This window comes from Cyprinus carpio, chromosome A24, assembly GCF_018340385.1.
Source record: "Cyprinus carpio isolate SPL01 chromosome A24, ASM1834038v1, whole genome shotgun sequence".
Classification (NCBI taxonomy): domain Eukaryota; kingdom Metazoa; phylum Chordata; class Actinopteri; order Cypriniformes; family Cyprinidae; genus Cyprinus; species Cyprinus carpio.
In genome coordinates, this window is record NC_056595.1 from 11,743,565 (window position 1) to 11,764,447 (window position 20,883).

Below are 20,883 nucleotides of genomic sequence, written 5' to 3' on the forward strand. Positions count from 1 at the left end.
ACAAGGAAAACTAGAACAAAAACGAAACAAAACCGAACATACACGTGACTGTCACACCTCTGGACTGTTTGTTATGTTTTCTTTCTCCATGTGCTCTGTGTGACCTTTCTGTCTCCTGTTCATTATTTAATTTGGTTCAGGTGTGTCTAGTTAATTATCTTCATTTTCCAGTCTACTTAAGTTGTGTTCTGTTCACTGTTTGAGGTCCGGTATTGTTGATGTCACCCTGTGTGTTAGCCCCTCTTCTTCGTGTGGATTACCATTAAAAGGATTTGTTGTTATAACCTTCGTCGTGCCTTCGTCTCCCTAACAGCAGTCACATGACAGTGAAAATTCAACAACGGTGTTGTTAAATTAATGATGTTTTAAAGAAGAAGGAGAAATTAGCATGAACAATTAAATGTACAATTTCAGCTTGAGAAATATCCAGTATGGATTCATACCAATCAATAAAAATCCCAAATATTGGCCAGTAACCTATAGGATTTCAATGTATATCATGCTTAACAAACATGTGTCAGTGGACACAACCCTAAACCAAGGGCCTCCCTATTTCCTAACCCACTAACTACTTGAGTTTGAAAATATGCTCTTTTGCAAATCCTTTGTAATGCCCACATGTTGCCACTTTTAATTTTTTGGCATGCTCAGAAGAATGAACTGAGGGCATTATTTAAATAACAGGTCCCTTCCCGGCCCCCCCTCTTCTGTTCGGCCATCTCCAGGGGTCCCTCTGCTCTTCACAGTTAGATACACCCCCAATCCGGTCACCCCATTCCAATCCTTTCATGTCCGTCTTTGTCCCCCGGGCCTAATTTCAGAGGGATTGGATCAGGATTGAAGCAGAATTGGTGGAAGCACTGAATAGAAAGCAAAGGCTTTTTCCTCTTTCCTTTTCCTTCCATAATCCCCTCTAATCTCTTGCCATGCCGGGTCCTGTTTGTTTGCCGGTAATGTAACGGAAATTAGATCGCAAGGCTTTCATTTTCTCTGTGTGTTTCCCCAAATTTAACAAGGTAGCCCCAGACTTTTGTCTGTGGTAATCCCTGGTCTGGCTTTGACCAACTCGCCCAGCTAATATGCATTTGATTAGAGCTTAAGACGCTGACATAAGAGCCCCTTAAGGGAGGTTGTAAAAGTTTGAGGAAGTGAAGGACTTTACTCACTATATTTTGTTTGATTTTTGTTTTAAGGCTCTTATTAACATTTCATGTTGCTTTTAGGAGTATGCATGCAAAGTTAGAAGTTGAAAGGCTTATTGTTTGTGTCACGTGTCCATGTCTAAGGAGATTAAAGTACATTGTGTGATGACTTACAGCTATATATGTACAAACAAGAGAGAGAGAAAGAATACAAAAGATAGAAACTATTATCTGTTCTCTAACAAAAGAGCGAGAACAAGATGTTCAGACACATGCCAAAGTTCAGAGAAACCATGTCCGTGTTTGTCATTGTGGCAGTTTACAGAGAAATCAACATGCACTGAAAGTAAAGCTCTTTTATATGGCGGTCTGATTAAGCTTTGTATTTTAGGCAAATGTGTGACTGTAGAAGTGTTTGGTTTTGGGGCGTCCTCTAGTTAAGGTATGAATTAGAACAACAGTAATACATGTAAAAATTCAAGGAAAGTATAATTATCAGGGTTTCCTGGTTACTGTTAAAAAGTCTGTTCCACATTCAAGAAGTTTTTGCATAACTAGCCATGACACCCACACAGACAAAAATCATAGCACAGACCACAAGCTCCATGTGACTGGCTTATAAAACAGAACTGGCACAGATCATAGGTTTGACGCCCAGCTCTTATAAACATAGAAGGCTTTGCACAAATAGGGTATTATTAGGGATCTATCTATCTATCTATCTATCTATCTATCTATCTATCTATCTATCTATCTATCTATCTATCTATCGCAACGAATGTTAGAAAAATTTGATGTCTAAATATGCATTAAAAAATTACACATTATTTGATTTAGCAATTTATTTTAGTAATAAACATTTAAAAAATATCACATGTGGTCAAAAGGTACCAAATTTAAATTAATAATTTATAACAACTGAAACAGCCAAGGTACATAGTAATTAAATAATAGTTCTTAAAACATATTAATACATCTCACAACAAATAAAAAAACATTGAGTTTTGTGGCTCTAATGCTGTGAAGTGACACCATATTTAAGTTAAAATTAAGTTAAAATTATTTGTTTATATGTGTGTACTGATCTGTATTTGTACCAGAGTGATGTAATATGATCTAAATGTCTTGAAACTTGAAAATGCAGATGACTTTACCGTCTTGTCATCCAATTAAAAAGCAGGAAGCCTATACATAGCACTTTCATGTCACATAAGAGTCATTCCGCTCCTTCTATCTTCCCCTTCTATGGAAAAAGGAAACATTCAATATCAACACAGCAGTGGATGTTCTTAAACAATGGCCCTTATGTGCATGAAACCTGAGTGTGAATCAATATGCCGATGAAAATTTAAGAACATAATTATTTGTTGATATGTAAAATAAGACATGTGGTTAATGGTTTATTGACTTGTCTTTGTCAGGTGTGACAGGATAAATGACATATTGTATAAATATGGAAATATATTCAGTAGGGAGGGCTGCCTGCAAATCTCCTAGACTAATTGTGTTTCTTTCAGTAATTCAAATAATTCAAGCTTGATTTGAGGCCAGAACACACATATGATGACGGTAATTCAGAAACACACACTTGATGTTTTGACCACAGTTGTTGCTATTGTAACTGTCAGGGGACAAGAGATCCATTATGCTTTCATCCAGACGTAAACACACATGTGAATGAGCAAACACACACACAGAAACACATGTTCAGGCCTTTTCAGTTCAAGCAGGCACGGAGATACTCAGACAGATTTAAAAGACTAATGAAATAAGCCCTGCACCTGTTCAAACACACAATTTCTGTGTGTGTCTGCGACAAAGAGAGGAAGAAAGAGTCTTGATCATTGTTGTAACTTCTTATTGAAACGTTAGGCCAAAAACATACAGTTAAAAAAAAAAAACAAACAAAAAATTTAAAGTACAAAACATTAACTAATAAAAAGTTAATATACAAAAATACAAAAAATTTTAAAAATAAAAATAAAAAAAGTGACGTGACATACAGCCAAGTAAGGTGACCCATACTCAGAATTCATGCTCTGCATTTAACCCATCCAAAGTGCACACACACAGCAGTGAACACACACACCGTGAACACACACCCGGAGCAGTGGGCAGCCATTTATGCTGCGACACCCTGGAAGCAGTTGGGGGTTCAGTGCCTTGCTCAAGGGCACCTCAGTCGTGGTATTGCCGGCCCGAGACTCGAACCCACAACCTTAGGGTTAGGAGTCAAACTCTCTAACCACTAGGCCACGACTTGTTGTTTACCTTTATAATATAATGACAAAAAGAAAAAGCCACATAATGAATCAGAGTTAGCTTTTCCACAAGTTGAGGTAAATACTATAGTGTAAAATTTCATTTAAAATACCAATACAGAATGGCATCATGGGAACACAAATGTACGGTGGCTGAGAAAGCTCAACACGCTGCAACTTCAGAAAACACATGCAAGTAGAAAAAGCACCAGCAAATCAAGAAAACATCTTCATCAGTTTGACAGCAGGTCAAATGCTCACAACGCAAATAAACAAAGAAACGCACTGCAAATGTTCACAACACAACCAAATAAAGAATTTTATTTGCAGGGCGTTTCTTTGTTTGGTTGTGTTGTGAGTATTTGCAGTGTGTGTGTTGTCAAATTGATGAAGTTGTTTTCTTAATTTTCAGGTGTTTTTTCTATTTGCAGCACGTTGAGCTCTCTCGGCCACTGTACAAATTACACTAAAATAATGCAATAAACATTAATTTAGCATTATTAGATGTAACGTAAAACCCTAATATACATAAGTTGTCATCAAATGTGACGTTACACAGAAAATTCTTGGTAAAAATTTGACAATTTACGGTTTTCCACTGTAAATTATTATAGATGACTTGTTCTTTTTCACTTCCAAAATTGTAAATTAAACAGTATTTTACTATAGAATTACATGAAATGTCACATTAGATGCCTTTTACCACTTATCATTAACTTATCATTAAAAAAGTAATTAACTTCCATAATTAAATTTCTGTCATTGAAATTCAAAGATCATTTGAATTTGTATATTTATGTAACACTAGTGTCCAGCCATTAATTTAATTTAAGTGACGTAATGAGATTGTTGTAACAGTACTGCACAAATCCAGATCTGAATCTGTGTATCTGAATCTGTGTATCCATACCTACACGCACACACGTCTAAGCTCACAAGCATGCAGCTGTGTGTGTCTCAGTGCCAGTCTGTTAAATCAGCAAGCAGATTATTGTGCAGCGTGACTGACCACAGTTTACAGACGACTGTTAATTTGAAACAGACCCATAAAAACAAACGAAGTCTGCTAAATTCAGCTCTCTCCACTGAATGTATGGTCAAACTAGTTTATTTTGACTGTCTGCATGAGATTTGGTCCAGTTTGTAAATCATTCAGGCCAAAAACCGCCCACTTAGACAACATCTAAAATGACCAGCTGCGGTGTATTTTGTATATCTGCATCTAAGATGTTTTTTTGTTCTGGTTGTAGGTTTTAACAAGCCTTTGTGGATGTTTATTTAAGAAAGAGAATGCAAGAGAAGCAGAAAATGAATGGAAAAAGGGGGCTTTCTTGGGCCAAATTCAAACCAAATGTTCTCATTCCGTCATTTTTTGATTTCAGTATTTATTACAGGTTTAATGTTTCTTGTCAGCCTTCCTCCAGCAAATTCTCTGAATATAAACAGTATATATTCATCAAATAAAAAGCAAGAACTTTCATGTTATTCAGACAGTGTTGCTCAGGTAACGTCTGCATATATACAGTATATATTCATCAAATAATCCTAAAATTGTGTAACAGTTTCCACAAAAAAAAATATTAGGCAGCACAGCTGATTTCAACATTGATGATAATAAATATTTCTTGGCTTGCCACCAGATCAGATTATTAGATGATTTCTGAAGGATCATGTGACACTGAAGACTGGAGTAATGGCTGGAGTAACTTAAATTCGATTTTAGAATATATTAAAATAGAAAAGGTTATTTTAAACTAATATTTTACAATATTAATGTTTGCACTGTATTTTTGATAAAATAGCATGCTGGTGTCCTTAAGTAGATGAAGACTTGGAAGTCTCACCTGTTCTGGGTGTAGCCTGAACGCTGACTCTCCTCAGCACAATGCTCTTATTGTTTGAGATTCAGAGAAGCAGGGCAATGCTTCGAACCAAGGAACATCATTTTGTCGTCTTTCTATTATTTTACAAAGCTGCTTGGCTTAAAGGCACATTCTTTTCTGTTTCTTCTGTATGTCTCTGCTTTGTTGGTTTGCTATTTTTGGATAAGGCAGACGTAGTCAGACAATAACTGCTTTACTGTCTACTGCCTTCATAGACAGCTGTCTTCTAAGGTGCATTCTAATTCAAATGGAATTTGATTTGATTTGGTACTTCTGCTTTAAACGAGTTACTTATTTGAAAAAAAAAAAAAAAAAATATATATATATATATATATATATATATATATATATATATATATATATGTGTGGTAAATATAATTGGGCCTGAGATGATGGAAATGCCTTTTTTTATTGTTTCTCTGTCATTTTACATACGGGAAAACGAACACATTTAGTTTCTCTCTAAACCAGTTTTTCTCTGAATTCTATTCATCTGTGAAGACATATGGTTTTTCCTGTTGCTGAGTTTGTCTGTTTAGTATCTTCAGGTATGTAGTTCTGCATTCTGAAGCTCACTGATCGGAAATCTTTCATCTGCTCCGGTCATATTTGAAATCTCAGTTGTTTATTCGTTTACTTTTTGTTGGATGCAGTTACTGATAAGATGCAGATACAACTGAAGAATTATTTTAAAGTGGTCTAAATCATCATATATTGTTGTTGTTGTTTTTTTTCCTGCCTCCGTCTGTTATGTGTTTACTGCTTCTTATTTCGGAATGAAATGGCAGTTTATCAGCAGCTTATCTATCCATCTTTTGATTTTAGTTAATTTGTGGTAAACCAGTAGCATTGCTTTTTGGACACAAACTTTGTTTGAGGCAATACTATATCCACTTATGCTTTTTAATTACATTGTGGGATGCATATGAACCATAACTACCTATGTCTCGGTGCACACATGCACATACTTGCACAATTTGTCCAACATATGAGCTTCCATCTGAAGAATATTAGTGTGATTAATCTACTTTGGGGGACCTTCTTGGGTGGTCAGGTCAGATCAGGCTGCCCATGTGTGCTGCCTATTTAAAAAACCAGCACAGATTACTGGTGCTCTGAATTTAGAAAGAGCACAATGACATATTATTTGATCCAAGCAGGTTTTTTTTTTTTTTTAACTATGAATACCATGATCACTCAGTGTTTCTTTCTTTGACTTCTTTCAGCCTTTTCATTTCACATGTGAGATGGAAATGTAACACTTCTTTCTCACTGTGATGAATGAAGTCTTTCTAGACTAAATTAGAACACTGAAGATTAGATGGACATCAATTTTGTGTGTATTCGTCAGTGTTATTATTGTTAGGGATGCATGATAAATATTGGCATGATATTTATTAAAGCTGGTTCTGTAATCAGCGGTAAATTTCTATGAGTGCGTGCTTTCACGCATCCCTAATTATTGTTAATTAACTAACTAAAACTATTACAAAAACATTTTTGATTATTGAAATAAAGCTTGAAATGTTGCCCTGTCAATTTTCTGAAATTAAAAAAAAAAGTTGTAAGGGTTTAAAGGGTTTCTTGTGTTTTTAATTTTTTTCTCTCTTTTAATGTGAAATCTTATGTCCTTTTTCTCTCTGATTCAGGTCCACAGGGAGATGATGTATGCTGGACCTAGTGGTCATCCTCTCCGGCAGCCCCCAATGGGTCCCCCTCCACCCCATATGCAAGGCTCCATGTCCCCTACCACACCTCATGCTATGCCCCCCTCCCCATCTCGTATCCCCTTCGGCCCACGCACCTCAGGCAGTGGGGTTGCCACAATGCCACGTGAGAGAGCGGCACACACACTCCCCGCCTCCACCCCCGTTCGCGCTTCCTCCCCCTGCCCGAGCGCCATCCTCGAGCGGCGTGATGTCAAACCTGATGAGGATGTAGCTGCAAAGAGCATGTCGCTTCCCGCCCGAGCTGAAAGTCATTATGTTGACCCCTATATGCTACATCATCAACATGCCCCGCCCCCTGATACAGTAGACTACGCCTACCACCGTTCCACCATGCGCTCTTACAGTAACCCCGGCGTTCCCATGGAGCCCACGGACCATCCTTCACTCTTCCGACAGAAAAGCAGGAAGTACACGGATAGCCAGTTACCCATGCTAGGCTCCAAAACCGCGCCCCCTTCCCCACACCGGATGGGCGAGGTGCGAATGATGGACATTCACACAGTCCAACCACAGAGTTCCATGACTCTGGAGAGGGCATCGCCTATCAGACAATCATTTAGGAAGGAGACTCCTCTTTCTATGGATACCATGGTAAAGGCAAGGAGTGGCATGGGATCTCCAGCCACCCCTGATCTTCAGGTTCACAATCCTCTTGCCCCCTCGACAGACCCTCAGACACGGTAAGTCATCATTAAGAGAAAATGGGGATATTTAAGCATGAAAATAACTAACTTTCCATCTACAATATCCCAGTATACATCAGCATCCGTGATATGTTCATATTCTAACTCTGCATCAGTTTATTGTCTTCCACTGCATCATGGCATTCTCTAACTGCATCCAAAACACATCGACAATGTCTTGTCTAAGTACTAGCAGCTGTTATTAGTTGTGAACATTAACGTTTAAATGGAAATTTTGTAACCAACTAGTCGACTACTTTAACAATCCCCCAAAAGAGAGTCAAAAAACTGTCTGTATAAGCGATTCATTTGAAAGAGTCTACTTAGGCCCAATCCCAATTCTATTTTATATCCCTTTACCTATGTAAAAATATATATTTTTCCTTATTAATGCAAAAAATGCTTACATTTATGGGGCTCCTTGTTCGCTCAGGCAGCCATGTTGCCGCTGTAGACAGTGTATGGTGAGATAATTCTCATACCCGAAAAATTTTCTCTGGCCCTTCCCCTACCCCTCCAACCAAAAGAGAATCGAGACACCCCTACCCATTCATGTGAATGTGCAAAACAGAAGGTTAGGGGAAAGGGGAAGGGATAAGGGGTAGAGATGGGATTGGGCCTTAATCTATGAATCCAGCAGTCAAACTCCATACCAAATGCTGCTGAGAAGTAGGTCATATATGCAATGTGCTTGACTTGCATTATGATCATTGTACATACGTAAATGTTCACTTAATCAAAGTTAGCAAGTACATATACTGTATATTAAAAGCAGCTGAATCAATAGGCAGTGCAGTATCAATGAGTAGAAACTCAATAGCCTATTATAAGCAAGTAAATGACATTTATAATGTTTACCCTTTAAACTGGTCAAAAATGTCATACTGGTATTGTCCTTCATAACTGGTAGTATAAAAAACCTATAAGCAAGCTTAATTGGTATGCACCAGTTTGAAATTATATAGACTACACAAAACTTTTCCATTTTATTCTAAGTCAAAATACTTCCTAACCTTCAAAGTGGACATTTCTTGGAGTAGTAAAGAAAAACAAACGCATATTAGAGTTTTCCACCTCCCGATAGAGTTTTAACAATAAAGCATTTTAAAATGTTTAGCATGGTAATAATGGAATTAAAAAAAAAAAAAAAAAAAAACTAACCTATTTGCATTGTCAACTAGCAGTATCCCTAGTATGCCTAGTTTTTATGTTAGCGTAAATTCTTTAGAGTTGATAAAGCTGTTTAGCTGAGTTTGTTTTCAAGAATACAGTCTTATGTATCTCAGAAAAAGACTTTGAACTGTAATTCAGTCAGCTTTGTTTTACTGTGTTGGTTAAGTGGACTTAATCGTACCTTTTATGTCTCTGCCCTGTAAGTCAGATTTATTGTGCTTGGCGATGTACTTGCTAGCTGAGAAGAGTCAATACACTGGGTCAACATGCTGAGCTGTTTTTAAATGGCAGAGCACATGCAGGCCAGACATTTCTAACATTATCTTGTAGAGCAAATAAATACTGGTTTGCTGTGTGCATTGGCACAGAAAGGGCAAACTGGCAGTTTAGCCTTTTTTTAAAGACTTTAGTTAATCATCATTTGACAAGTTAATCTTAGTGATTTATTGTGTCTTTTTGTATATGCTACAAAGATCATAGGCAGGAATCCAGTTCATACTCCCTTTCGCTTAGTCTTTTTGTTGTTAGGATTGACCTTGAATATAATTTTTTATAATGTGGTGAATATGTTGCCAAGAACAACATCTGTGCACTTTATGAATGGCAGCATACATTTAAATTTACATACATTTTGTAACGTTGTTGAAAAATCGTATTCTCAACAAATATACAGTAAAACAGTAAAATTGAAAAATATTATTACAATTTTAAAATACTTTTTTCTATTTGCACATATTTTAAAATGTAATTCATGTCATGATTTGTTGCTCAAGAAACACTTATTATTATCAATGCTGGAGCCATTGCGCTGCTGAATATTTTTATGGAATTTATGTATTTATTTTTTCAGAATTAATTTGAAATAGAAATCTTTTTTTTAATGTCTTCACTGACATTTTTGATCAGCTTATTGCAATCTTGTTGAATGAACGTATTAATTTCTCTAAAATTAATTAATTATTTCATTAATTAAATACTGACCCCAAACTTTTAAACGGTAGTGTGTATAAAAACATCACTGTAAGTGATAAAGCATGCATTCCACTTGATGAATTTTATTTAAAGTTTCCATTTAAGCTTTAAAGTACTTTATTGTAAATATGCACTGATAGTAAAATTAAGGCTGATGCCAATGGGCTGATAATTATTTTAGCGTTATAGTTAATGACCAATAAATTGCCATTTTTAGTGTAAATACATTAAATGAATCAAATGCTATGAGTGAATTAAGATTTACAAAAAAGTCTACACAAATTACAGTATGAAAAACTGATATTTTAGCCAAAATGCTATATTAACCAGATCTGTCTTTTTATTAATGGTGAATTAGAGTAAAATGGCCTTAGACAACTGAGCCAGACTTGAGGCACATAGTCCCACTGTTATTTCAATTTTCCCCCTCGTCCGTCTCCACTCACACCCCATCAGTAGTAAGCATGCGATATGCTCTATCTCTCTGCAGAGAGAGAATGAAGGCCATGGAGGAGCAAATAGCCAGTCTGACTGGTCTTGTGCAGCATGCTCTCTTAAAGAGCCACAGCACTAACAGCAACAAGGAACACCCCAGGTAAGCAGGGCAGGCTGGGTAATGTAGTTCCCAGAATATCACATTGTTTCCCAAATCAAATAAGAAAATAGGAGGACTATGATGGATTAATGGTGGTGGTATTCAGACACTGTGTGTTTGAAAAAGACTTGGTGGGTTAGATGACTACTAACTGTGCATGAACTAAATTGACTCATTCTCACTGTAACTGTATGAATTTCAATGCTTGTGCCACTGTAACACAGACTAACCGCAAGTGTTTGTAGAGTGATTGTGTCTGTGTGTATGTACATGTACATATGTGCATTGAGTCATTTGATATCTCCTCCATTTTTCCAGTGAGAAATCAGTAATGTCCGGATCACCAGTTCACAGCACATCTAGCACAGGTACATTTTTTCTTTCCATTGCTTCCATACCCCAGACCTCATTTATTTGTGCTTGTAATGGTCAAACATTATATACTGTATCGCAGAGGCCATAGTATTATATCTACTGTTAACATTCAGCACATATGCATTTATATTATTACAACTATATCATTAAAAAGTCTTTGAATATCTATTAAACTTTTAATTTCTCAAACCTTGCAAACTTTAGGGAATCCACCAGTGAGATCTTCTGAAATATGCATTTGTAGACCTCACAGACTTACCAGATTACTGATTGCCCTTTTTTTTTGTTTATTTGATCAAGGTCAAGCTATACTTATGATTCTTATTACTCACAGACTTACCAGATTACTGATTGCCCTTTTTTTTGTTTATTTGATCAAGGTCAAGTTATATTTTGTGTCATTTTTAAATAATTTCTAATTTAGTAAATATTTTGTAATATATTGCCAAAAAATTTGCCACTGTTTGTGTGTGTGTATGGTGGCTCTCACAGCAACAGATTGTAATGCAGTGGTGGTTGTCACATCCCAAAAATCCGATCTCTCTCACTCATCTGTCACTCAGAAATGCAGCTTGCCAAGTTTTCCCACTCTTTCCACACATACACGCTGATGTGAACACAGAGTCACTCAAACAGCATAAGCCGCAAAAGAACAAACATGTCTACATGCTATCTTGCGCACTCTCATAAATATGCACTTCTGCAAGAACTGACCTGAATTGCTGTATTTTGTTTTTATGCTCAGTGGAGTTTGAAATGTAATCTTACCAAGCATTATGGTCAAATATGGGTACAAAGACAAATATCACATCTCCTTAAGCTCAGGGACAATATATATATATATGAATATTTTTTTTGTTGAGACACTTAAATTGATTAAATCAACTTCATAATTTCTTGAATTATACAAAGATAATAAACTCCCTTTTTAAATTATAAAAATCTGTAAAACCTGGACTATAACATTATTTCCAGCAATCTGTCTGTCAACAAGTTTGAGAGCCCAATCTGACTTCTTACCATTAAATACTTTTGGTTGTCATTGTAGGTCATGTTTTTTTGTGTTTTGTTTAGGTGGTTCTCCAGTATTAGCACCAAAAGTTGCTGCAGCACCTCCTGAGCGTAGCCCCGCCCCTACACCACCGCTAGACCCCACCCCCTTGCATGTTAACCTTCACCTGTTCAGGAGAAATGTCTCTGAGCTCCGCCTCCAACTGCAACATATGAGACACTTACAGGTAATTAAAGTGCCAATAAGTTATCATGAGAAATCTGAAGTTATAATATGCATTTTGCCCCATATTTTTTCAACAGGTGTCTTATTTGTTTATTTATTTATTGTCAAGACAATAACAAACAACTCATTTATCTAGAGTAATGTGACAGTTTACCAAAATTATATAAGGAGGGAACTAATTTGGGCCATTAGGACTTGATTGGACTATAAAAAGTGGGCTTTCTAATTATTATTGGCTAAAATATTTTTCCTCACTCGCACTGCTTTGGTTATATCAGCTGTAAGGTAAATAAAAAAAAAAAAAATAAAAAAAATTTATACTAATAATTTTAAATAAATACCTGTATTATATATTTTTTTTATTATTTTGACTAACTTTCGGTAAGAATTTTAAATTAATACCTGTATTTAGCAAGGATGGAATAAATTAATCAAAAGTCACAATAAAGACATTTAGAATGTTACAAAAGAATTCTATTTCAAATAAATACTGTTTTTTTTCTACTCATAAATGAAATATTGAGCAGCACAACTGTTTTCAACACAGATAATAATAATGTAAATAGAAATGTTTGTTGAGTAGCGAATCAGCAAATTAGGTTCATTTTTGAAGGATCACGTGACACTGAAAACTAGAGTTATGGCTGCTGAAAAAAAAACAGCTTTGACATCACAGAAATAATTTGTATAAAATATTGAAATAGAAAGCAGTTGTTTTAAATTGTACTAATATTTCACAATTTTGCTGTTTTTTTGTATCAAAGTGCAGCCTTGGTGAGCATAAGAGACTTGTTTCAAAAACATTAAAAATCTTACCAACCCCAAACTTTTGAATGCTAATGTATCCTGTAGTAAATGGTCATGTGTGTGTTTTCAGCTTCAGAATCAGGAGTGTGTGCGTGCTCAGATAAAGCATGCAGAGCAAGAGATCAGTGTGAAGTTAGCTGAAATGCTGAGACGACAGGACGATCCAACACAGAAACAGAGGACACTGGTGGAGGAAGAGAGACACCGATATCTCAGCATGCAGGAAAGAGTTCTCACCCAGCTGGAGTACGACTCTCTCTCTCTCTCACTCCTCTCTCTCTCTCTCACACACACACACACACACACACACACTCTCTGTGGAATCTGAAATTCACTTTCCTGTGGGCAAACAAATGCCTTTCATTCTAAAATCATTCCTCATACGATTCATTACAGCCCCTCTTTTAACTCATAATAGCCCTGTTCCCCCTGTTGTGTGTAAACTGTAATTAAATCCCATTTTAATTTAACTGGTTAACAAGCGTGATCTCCAGACAGCTGTAAACATGCAAAACTGAACTCAGTAGGAATTAACACTAGGCAGAGATCAGGAGCAGCATTAACACTCTGTTTATCTTGGTTTTACGCCAGTGCCCAGTCAGCAATGGTCTCTGGGTGCCTGTGAGCAGTGAATTGAAGGACAGTTTGACTTTTACACGTGTGGCGGCATGTGGCATCAAAACAGCATTTTGTTGTTTCTTTTTTCTTTTTGAAAGGAGATGCGAAATGTGGAACATTAGCAAACTAATTACTAATTACACATAATTTATATAATGATGTATTTAATATTATGTAGAACATAATTTAATTTCAGTATAAACTGTGATGTTATTTATTTTTTTGGAACCTAAGATGAGTGTACTAGACTGCATCATAACTCAAAATCTATTGTTTAAAAAAGCCCCATAAATAAATAAATAAATAGTGCAGACAAGTTTAAACTGTTAAAGTGTAAAAAGTGCTTACTTGACACTTCAGATTTATATTTTATTCTTCTGTTAGTGCTTGTGCATATGCTATCAGGGTCCAAAATAAACACTCACCAAGTGTGAAATGGGAATGAACACTGACTAATTTGTCTGTCACTCTTAAAACATGGTTTAAAACAAATGAATGTTATAAAAATAAACTTATAATTGCTGGTATCCAGAACTAATACATTGCTGGGATTGAGCCACCCATATAAACATGATAAACAATAACCATTTTTGTGAAAGGAAGTATTTCACAGACTTATTAATATTTAGGGAAGATGGGGGAAATTATCAAAAGGATGTGTGTGTATATATATAGTGTGTGTGTGTGTGTGTGTGTGTGTGTGTTTGTATATATATATATATATATATATATATATCTATATATATATATATATATTAGTAATTAATTTTATAGTCTGTAAAACTATTCCTGTATATTTGATCAGTTCATCAGGTTTACCAGGTTAATGTAAAACCTTGTACAGTAGTATTAACTAGTGGTTCTCAACCAGGGGGCCACAGGATGACAAGAGGCTGAGAACCACTGATATTAACAAGCGTGGTGTAACATAAGCAAATCATAGTGGCCATAATGTAATAATTCTTAATAAATCGCCTGCAAGCACTTGCATAGTTTTCTTAAACCGAATTTTAGCAACCAAGTCCACATAAGACACTGGATGGCAAAAAATGTGGAATCTGCACTGCCCTCTGGTGTCACAACAGTGTCATTTCAATATTCACTGGATGACAAAAACACAAATATATGTGGATGGATTGGCTCATCAGTAATGATATAAGTATTTTTGCACTGCTATTTGTGTCATAATTGTCAAGTGTGTTTGTGTGTAGGGATCTGGAGCAGTACGTGGAGACACTAAGGACTGATTCTAGCCCTGCTGCATCTCAGAGAGCCGTGACGCTGAAGGAGGTAGAGGAGGGAGCTGTCAGTCTGAGGAAGGTGGGCGAGAACCTGGCTGGACTGAAAGGTACAACAACCTAAACTACTCACTGAAATACCTCAGACAAACTATTTTAAATAGTAATTGATTGTAAGCAACTGGACTTTGCTTTCTTGTTGTTCAGAATGTTACATTGTTTTCCTTAGTTACAGGAAGTTAAGTATTCTCTATATTAGACTTGCCCACACGTTTTACTATTATGCAACTTAAAAAGAACTGTGGGCTAGCTGTGTCCTCAAGTCCTGTAATTATTGCTCAAGGGTACCTCAGTCGTGGTATTGCCGGCCCGAGACTCGAACCCACAACCTAAACTCTCTAACCACTAGGCCACAACTTCCCCTTCCCCTATAATGTCATCTTTATATAGCATAAGCTCACATTTCACACTTCCAAGGAAAATCCTCCCACTCCACTCCAATCATATGCTTCATGAGGCACCACATGCGTAAAACCGTTTTAAATGTCAGGTGGTTACCCAGCTGATGATAACACTCTTCTTGCAGGAGAGTTTCCAGCTCTTCAATCCCGTATGCGGGCGGTGCTCAGGGTGGAGGTGGAGGCCGTGAAGTTCCTCAAAGAAGAGCCGCACAAGCTGGACAGCATGCTGAAGAGAGTCCGAACCCTCACGGACACACTCAGCAACCTTCGCAGGTACAGACAGAGAGAGAAGGAGATGGAGACAGACATTTCAATTGCGAATATAACAAGATTGTGGTTAATAAAATACTTTATGAGAAACTTTATGGATCTGTACACTTTCTGATTCCAGCCACGTATCCAAGCAGCCAGAGTGTTATGGAAATTAATATGCAGTTTCTGTTCTCTGTTTTTTTTATTCATATTGTAATCATATGTGAGCAGAGACTCTGTATAGGTTTATAACAGATGAGAGATCTGGAGCATCTGCTGCTAGTCACTTCCTTTCTCCTCCATGTCAGAACTGATCAGAATCAAGCCGGTTGCTGTTTTCTATGAATGTGCGAATGTAATGAATATTACTAGCACTCTGGAAAATAGTGTTTTGTTTCTAAAGCTGCTGTGTGTGTTTCTGCTCCACTAACGGCACCAAATGTAATTGCAAAACTAAACACATTTTTACACATTCTGAAGAAAATGTGTGTGAATATGTGTGTGGTTGCCAGGGTTTTCTAATTGGTCACTTATTGGCCCAAGTCAAAAGTGTTCTCCTTCAAGTCTAGATATGGCTCACGTCACTAGGATTTTAATGCCCATTTTGTTATCTGCCAAGCAAAAATCAGGCGAAAACCTGAGTGCTTAAAGTCATTTAAATTATTTTTTTCCTCTCTTTTTCTTTTTTTTTTTATTTATATATTTTTTATAATATATTTTATATAGTATAATTACATTTAAATGTAAATCAAATTAAATAAAATGTAATTAATTGAATCTAATTAGATTATTTTTATCTTACATTTTCTTACATTTTCTTTTTTAATATTTTATTAATTTTATTTAAATTCAATTACATTGACATCCTATTTCTTTTTCCTCCTTTTCTTTGACCCTTTCTTCTTTAAAATCCATTTTATTTCTATTCTATTATGCATACATGTATTTCTAATTTTTATTTACGTTTTTGATTTTAAATGTAAAAATGTATATTTATTTTCATTTTATAGATTAGATCATTTCAAATACAAGTAATGTAATAGGGTTCATAGTATTCATATTGGTAGCACAAACGTCCAATACAAGATATGTTTTTTCAAACCAAAAACAAAAGTTCTGTGCAGTACAAATAGGAATCTCGAATACTCTGTCTTTCATTGTTTGTTCAAGGTAGTCAAACCAATGTCGAGAAATCTTCTGAAAGTCTCATAGAGCCACCAGAGGAAATCAACTGTAATAGGAGTATTTTATACTTTAAAAATTACACACTTCAGCTTTACTCTTCAAAAAGTATTATAGATGTGATAAAAATGAGCTTGTGATTTGAAATTTGGTTAGATTTTACTGCATTGTAAATGTTTTCCTCATTGATTTCTGTTTGATATATCATTTGTTCTTTAGGTCTACCACAGATAGCCTGCTGAAACCCTCTGACCCTGTTTCCTCAACATCTTCCGCCTCTGAAAAAACAGAATCGGCCATTGTTGAATCCCTAGAGGCTGCCTCGGTTGCACCTCAGAGCTCCACAGTGAGGTCAGAGGTTATGACGTCAAATCCTGTGGTCATCCACCACGCACAGGCCTCTCCTGTAACTTCACAACAATCCCAGCAATCAACAGCACCTTCACCCATTCCCCCTGCAGCACAGAGACGAGAGTCTACCCCTTCACCCACCAAACAGCTCAAAAAACCCTCACTTGAGCAGACACAAATACCAAATAACAGCCACAATGGAGTCTCAGCTAATGGCATTCCTGGCAAAGGTCCTTCTCCAAACTTCGTTGAGGAGATACACGCAAGTCGCAGCAAGAACAAGAACAGAGCTGTGTCAATAGAGGTGAGTACTGTGCATGATAAACCAAATGAGTGAGGTGAAAATGTGTGTTCCCTTGTTACTAGTTACTACTTTGATTGGTATCTTCAGGCTGCAGAGAAAGAATGGGAGGAGAGGAGGCAGAACATGGGTCATTATGATGGGCAGGAGTTTGAACGGATGCTCCAGGAAGCAGAAGCTAACATGCTGAGAGGAATACCAAACCTTGAGGTGCCCAGCGAACCCGAGGGCTCCCCTGCAGTGGATCTTGCCTCCCTGGAGGAGGTGGTAGAAAAAAATGAGCCCACAGCAGCACCAGCAAAACAGGGTAAGAGACTGAAAGAGACCTCAGATCTCCTGACACTACTATTTGCCGATGTTTATACTTAATTCTGATCTGCAGATGACAATCAGCCAAACTCTGAGAAATCTACTAAGATTGCTCCAGAGAAACCTCCCAAACCTCTGGAGAAACCAGTTAAGTCAGCTTTGGAGAGACCTCTTAAGCCCAACCTAGCCATCAAATCCAGCCTGGAGAGACAAAGTAAGACTCAGGAAAAAGTTGTTAAGCTTCCGACCACAGACAAAGCCAACAAGTCCCCTCCTCCACCCCCACCTCGACGAAACTACACCACCAACACTGGAATGACCACCACCCGATCTGGAGAGGTCATTTACACCAACAGGAAGGACTCTGATATGTATTACTGATAAATATATATATATATAATATTATATTATTAATATATATATATATATGATATATATATATATATATATATATATATATATATATATATATCCTGGGGTGATATATATATTTTTTTTTATATTTTTTTTTTTTTATTTTTTTTTTTTTTACATTGTCTGTACAAATAAAAAAAAGATAAATAAAAACAATTACATGAAGTTATAATTATATTTTTAAATAACTATTAATATAAATTAAATAATAAACTAAATCTATAAATATAAATAAAATTATTAATTTTTCAAATTATTTCTGTTTCAAAATAATTAATACAAAATGATTATAAAATGAAATAATAAAATAAAATTAATTCTATTTTAAAATAATTATTTATATAACATTAACATTTAAATATAATTAAATAAATATTTAATTATATTTTAAATAATTATTAATATAACTTGTTTCGTAGGAGGGTGAAGAGGAGTCCAACGGTACAGCGTCTCAGCCTGAACCAAAGTCCTCTCCAGAGGCGAAGCCCAAACCCAGTACTCCTCCTCCTATCGCTGCCTCGGCTATCACTGAGGAAGAGGATGAGGGAGACAAGATTATGGCAGAGCTACAGGTGAGATACACACATAAACTCAAACATACATACACACGCACACTAATACAGACTTGTAGCAAACATAACTTCATGTTACTAACTGGTATAAAAATGTGTATACATGCACACATGGTAACTTACTTTCACTAAGGTGTTTTGATGTTTAAATGTCTTGGGTATGAAATCACTTTGGTGTGGGTGTTAAGATGCTTTTGGTGTGCCCTGTGGCTCATGTGGTGGCAGTTTCATTTCCCTTGCAGTAGATTAGCTTCGTTTCTCACAATTATTATATATGCACATTTAAATACACAACCTAGTTCTTATAAATTCCTCTTTTTTTTTTTTTTACAATTATACTTTTTAGCCTTTTAAAATAATACACATACATTCTTAACAGGATAGAAAGTAAAGAAATTACTAAAGAAATTATATATATACGTTATATAGTGTATATATATATATATATATATATATATATATATATATATATATATATATATATATATATATATATATATATATATATATAAACTCAAAATAAAAAATTATTTAGTTAGTTAGTTAGCAAGAATACATACAGGCAGATAATAATTTGATAAAAGTAATTGTAGATAATTTATATTACACTGTAATCTTAAACAGGTTTGCCCAATTTAATATGGGCAAATTCTAATCTTTTACCCCCTTCCTCACGAATTCTTCCCTTCAGGTTTTCCAGAAGTGCTCTGTTAAGGAGGTAGGGCTCAAGGGTTTGGTAGAGCCACAGATCAGAGAGCTAAGACCTGGGGTCTTACTGCCCCTTAAAGATAAGAAGGTAAAGGATATGATGTCCTTTAGTAGACCCTCCAACTGCCTGCCTGTGTCAGCCGCTTGTCCCTGATGGCTGTTCTTTGCGATGCTTGTATGGCTTTCTTACCCTCTGCTAACTTCCTCTGTACACTCTTGTGATGGAAATCTGACACCAAAAATGATCTCACTGTTCTTTAAGTTTAAATTCTGTTCCTTTTCTTTTATTTCTACTGAACTCATGACCTGTGCTGATTGTAGTGATGTAGCGTGAGCCAAAAGGGGAAACATATACAATTTGCTCCCTGAGCCATACAAACAAAAAAAAAAAACTAGAAACTCCAAACAAATGTCAAAGTGTGTTGTGTTTTGTTTTTTTACATTTATCATTTTAATAAAAAATGTGTGATCGCAATTGGAGACAATTCAATTTCCGAAGCTTACCTGAGGGTATGTTATTTTTCAAACATTTATCCTTTATTAGGTAATGTACCTTATAAAGGATAAATGTTTGAAAATCAGGTACAGCTTGAATTATCTAACTAGGTTTAGCATAATCAGATTATCCTGGCCAAAACATTATCAGATTAAGCTGATTTATGGGAAATTATCAGGATCTAATTTAACATTGCCAATCTACTTTTCTCTAGTCTAAATCATATGTATCAGTAGAATGCAACTTAGAATTAGTTTTTTTTATTGAGGATTTTACAGGACACTTTCAGCTAGCAGTCTGGAGTTCAGAATTTGTTCTTTGATCTTCTCACTTTGCTGCATGCCTGCAATCATATAAGCTTCCTTATTTAATGGGTTTTCAGTCTCACTTTTTCTCTCTTTACTTTCATTTTCACAGTACTTTCTTACCATTACAAATTGTGCAGTGTAATATAGAATTTACAGGTGAAATATTACCAATAAGCAAATTGAATTCAGTAAACTTTTATTGGAAAAATTAAATTTCAACAATATAGAAACAGTGTTGGTACATGCATTACAAATGTAAAATGACGTTTTCATGTTTTTTTTTTATTGTTTTTTATATATATATATATATAATTTTGGGCAATTTTAGAATATTATATATATATATATATAATTTTGGGCAATTTGTTCAGATTAGTTCACAAATGCCTTCGGTCTAGCTCCAATTATGTATTTTTTTTTAATTATGTTTTTAAATTACTAATCCCATTTACTGCATATTTTAAAATATGATTATGATTACTGCAGAGAAGAGAAATGGTCTGTATGTCTAGCTGTAATGTATTATTAAGGTTAGAAAACTAATTTTATGACAATTCTTAATATTAAACCCATTTTGATATATATGATAGAATATATGATCCAAGAATGTGTTTCGTCAAAAGCAGCCTAAATGATTTCAGTCGTCTTAGAGTAGTTTGTAGACGGAGATTGTTTCCTTGTGAAGTGATGTTGTTCCCCACAAACCACAGAATACTGAATACCAAGATGACAAGAATCCTGACACAGATGAGAACTGCAACAATACAATTCGTCAGAGTCCTGGGGTGAGCTGCAGTGTTTATCATCACAATTAC

General features: G+C 35.6%; 1 protein-coding gene across 12 annotated transcripts in view; it reads left to right on the forward strand.

Moving 5' to 3' along the window:
* Positions 1-20,883, forward strand: part of LOC109052306 (sickle tail protein-like) — a 132,872-nt gene that overhangs the window by 106,773 nt on the left and 5,216 nt on the right. For 9 of the 12 annotated variants that reach the window (XM_042714192.1, XM_042714188.1, XM_042714189.1 and 6 more), the window contains 14 exons: positions 6,936-7,696; positions 10,335-10,439; positions 10,758-10,807; positions 11,889-12,052; positions 12,929-13,104; positions 14,688-14,824; positions 15,301-15,448; positions 16,829-17,264; positions 17,352-17,568; positions 17,644-17,942; positions 18,110-18,115; positions 18,404-18,556; positions 19,248-19,352; positions 20,779-20,853. In XM_042714192.1, the coding sequence (XP_042570126.1) occupies positions 6,936-7,696; positions 10,335-10,439; positions 10,758-10,807; positions 11,889-12,052; positions 12,929-13,104; positions 14,688-14,824; positions 15,301-15,448; positions 16,829-17,264; positions 17,352-17,568; positions 17,644-17,942; positions 18,110-18,115; positions 18,404-18,556; positions 19,248-19,352; positions 20,779-20,853 (2,832 nt within the window). The remainder of the gene's footprint in view (positions 1-6,935; positions 7,697-10,334; positions 10,440-10,757; positions 10,808-11,888; positions 12,053-12,928; positions 13,105-14,687; positions 14,825-15,300; positions 15,449-16,828; positions 17,265-17,351; positions 17,569-17,643; positions 17,943-18,109; positions 18,116-18,403; positions 18,557-19,247; positions 19,353-20,778; positions 20,854-20,883) is intronic. The other 3 variants (XM_042714191.1, XM_042714190.1, XM_042714199.1) reach the window with 3 other exon arrangements.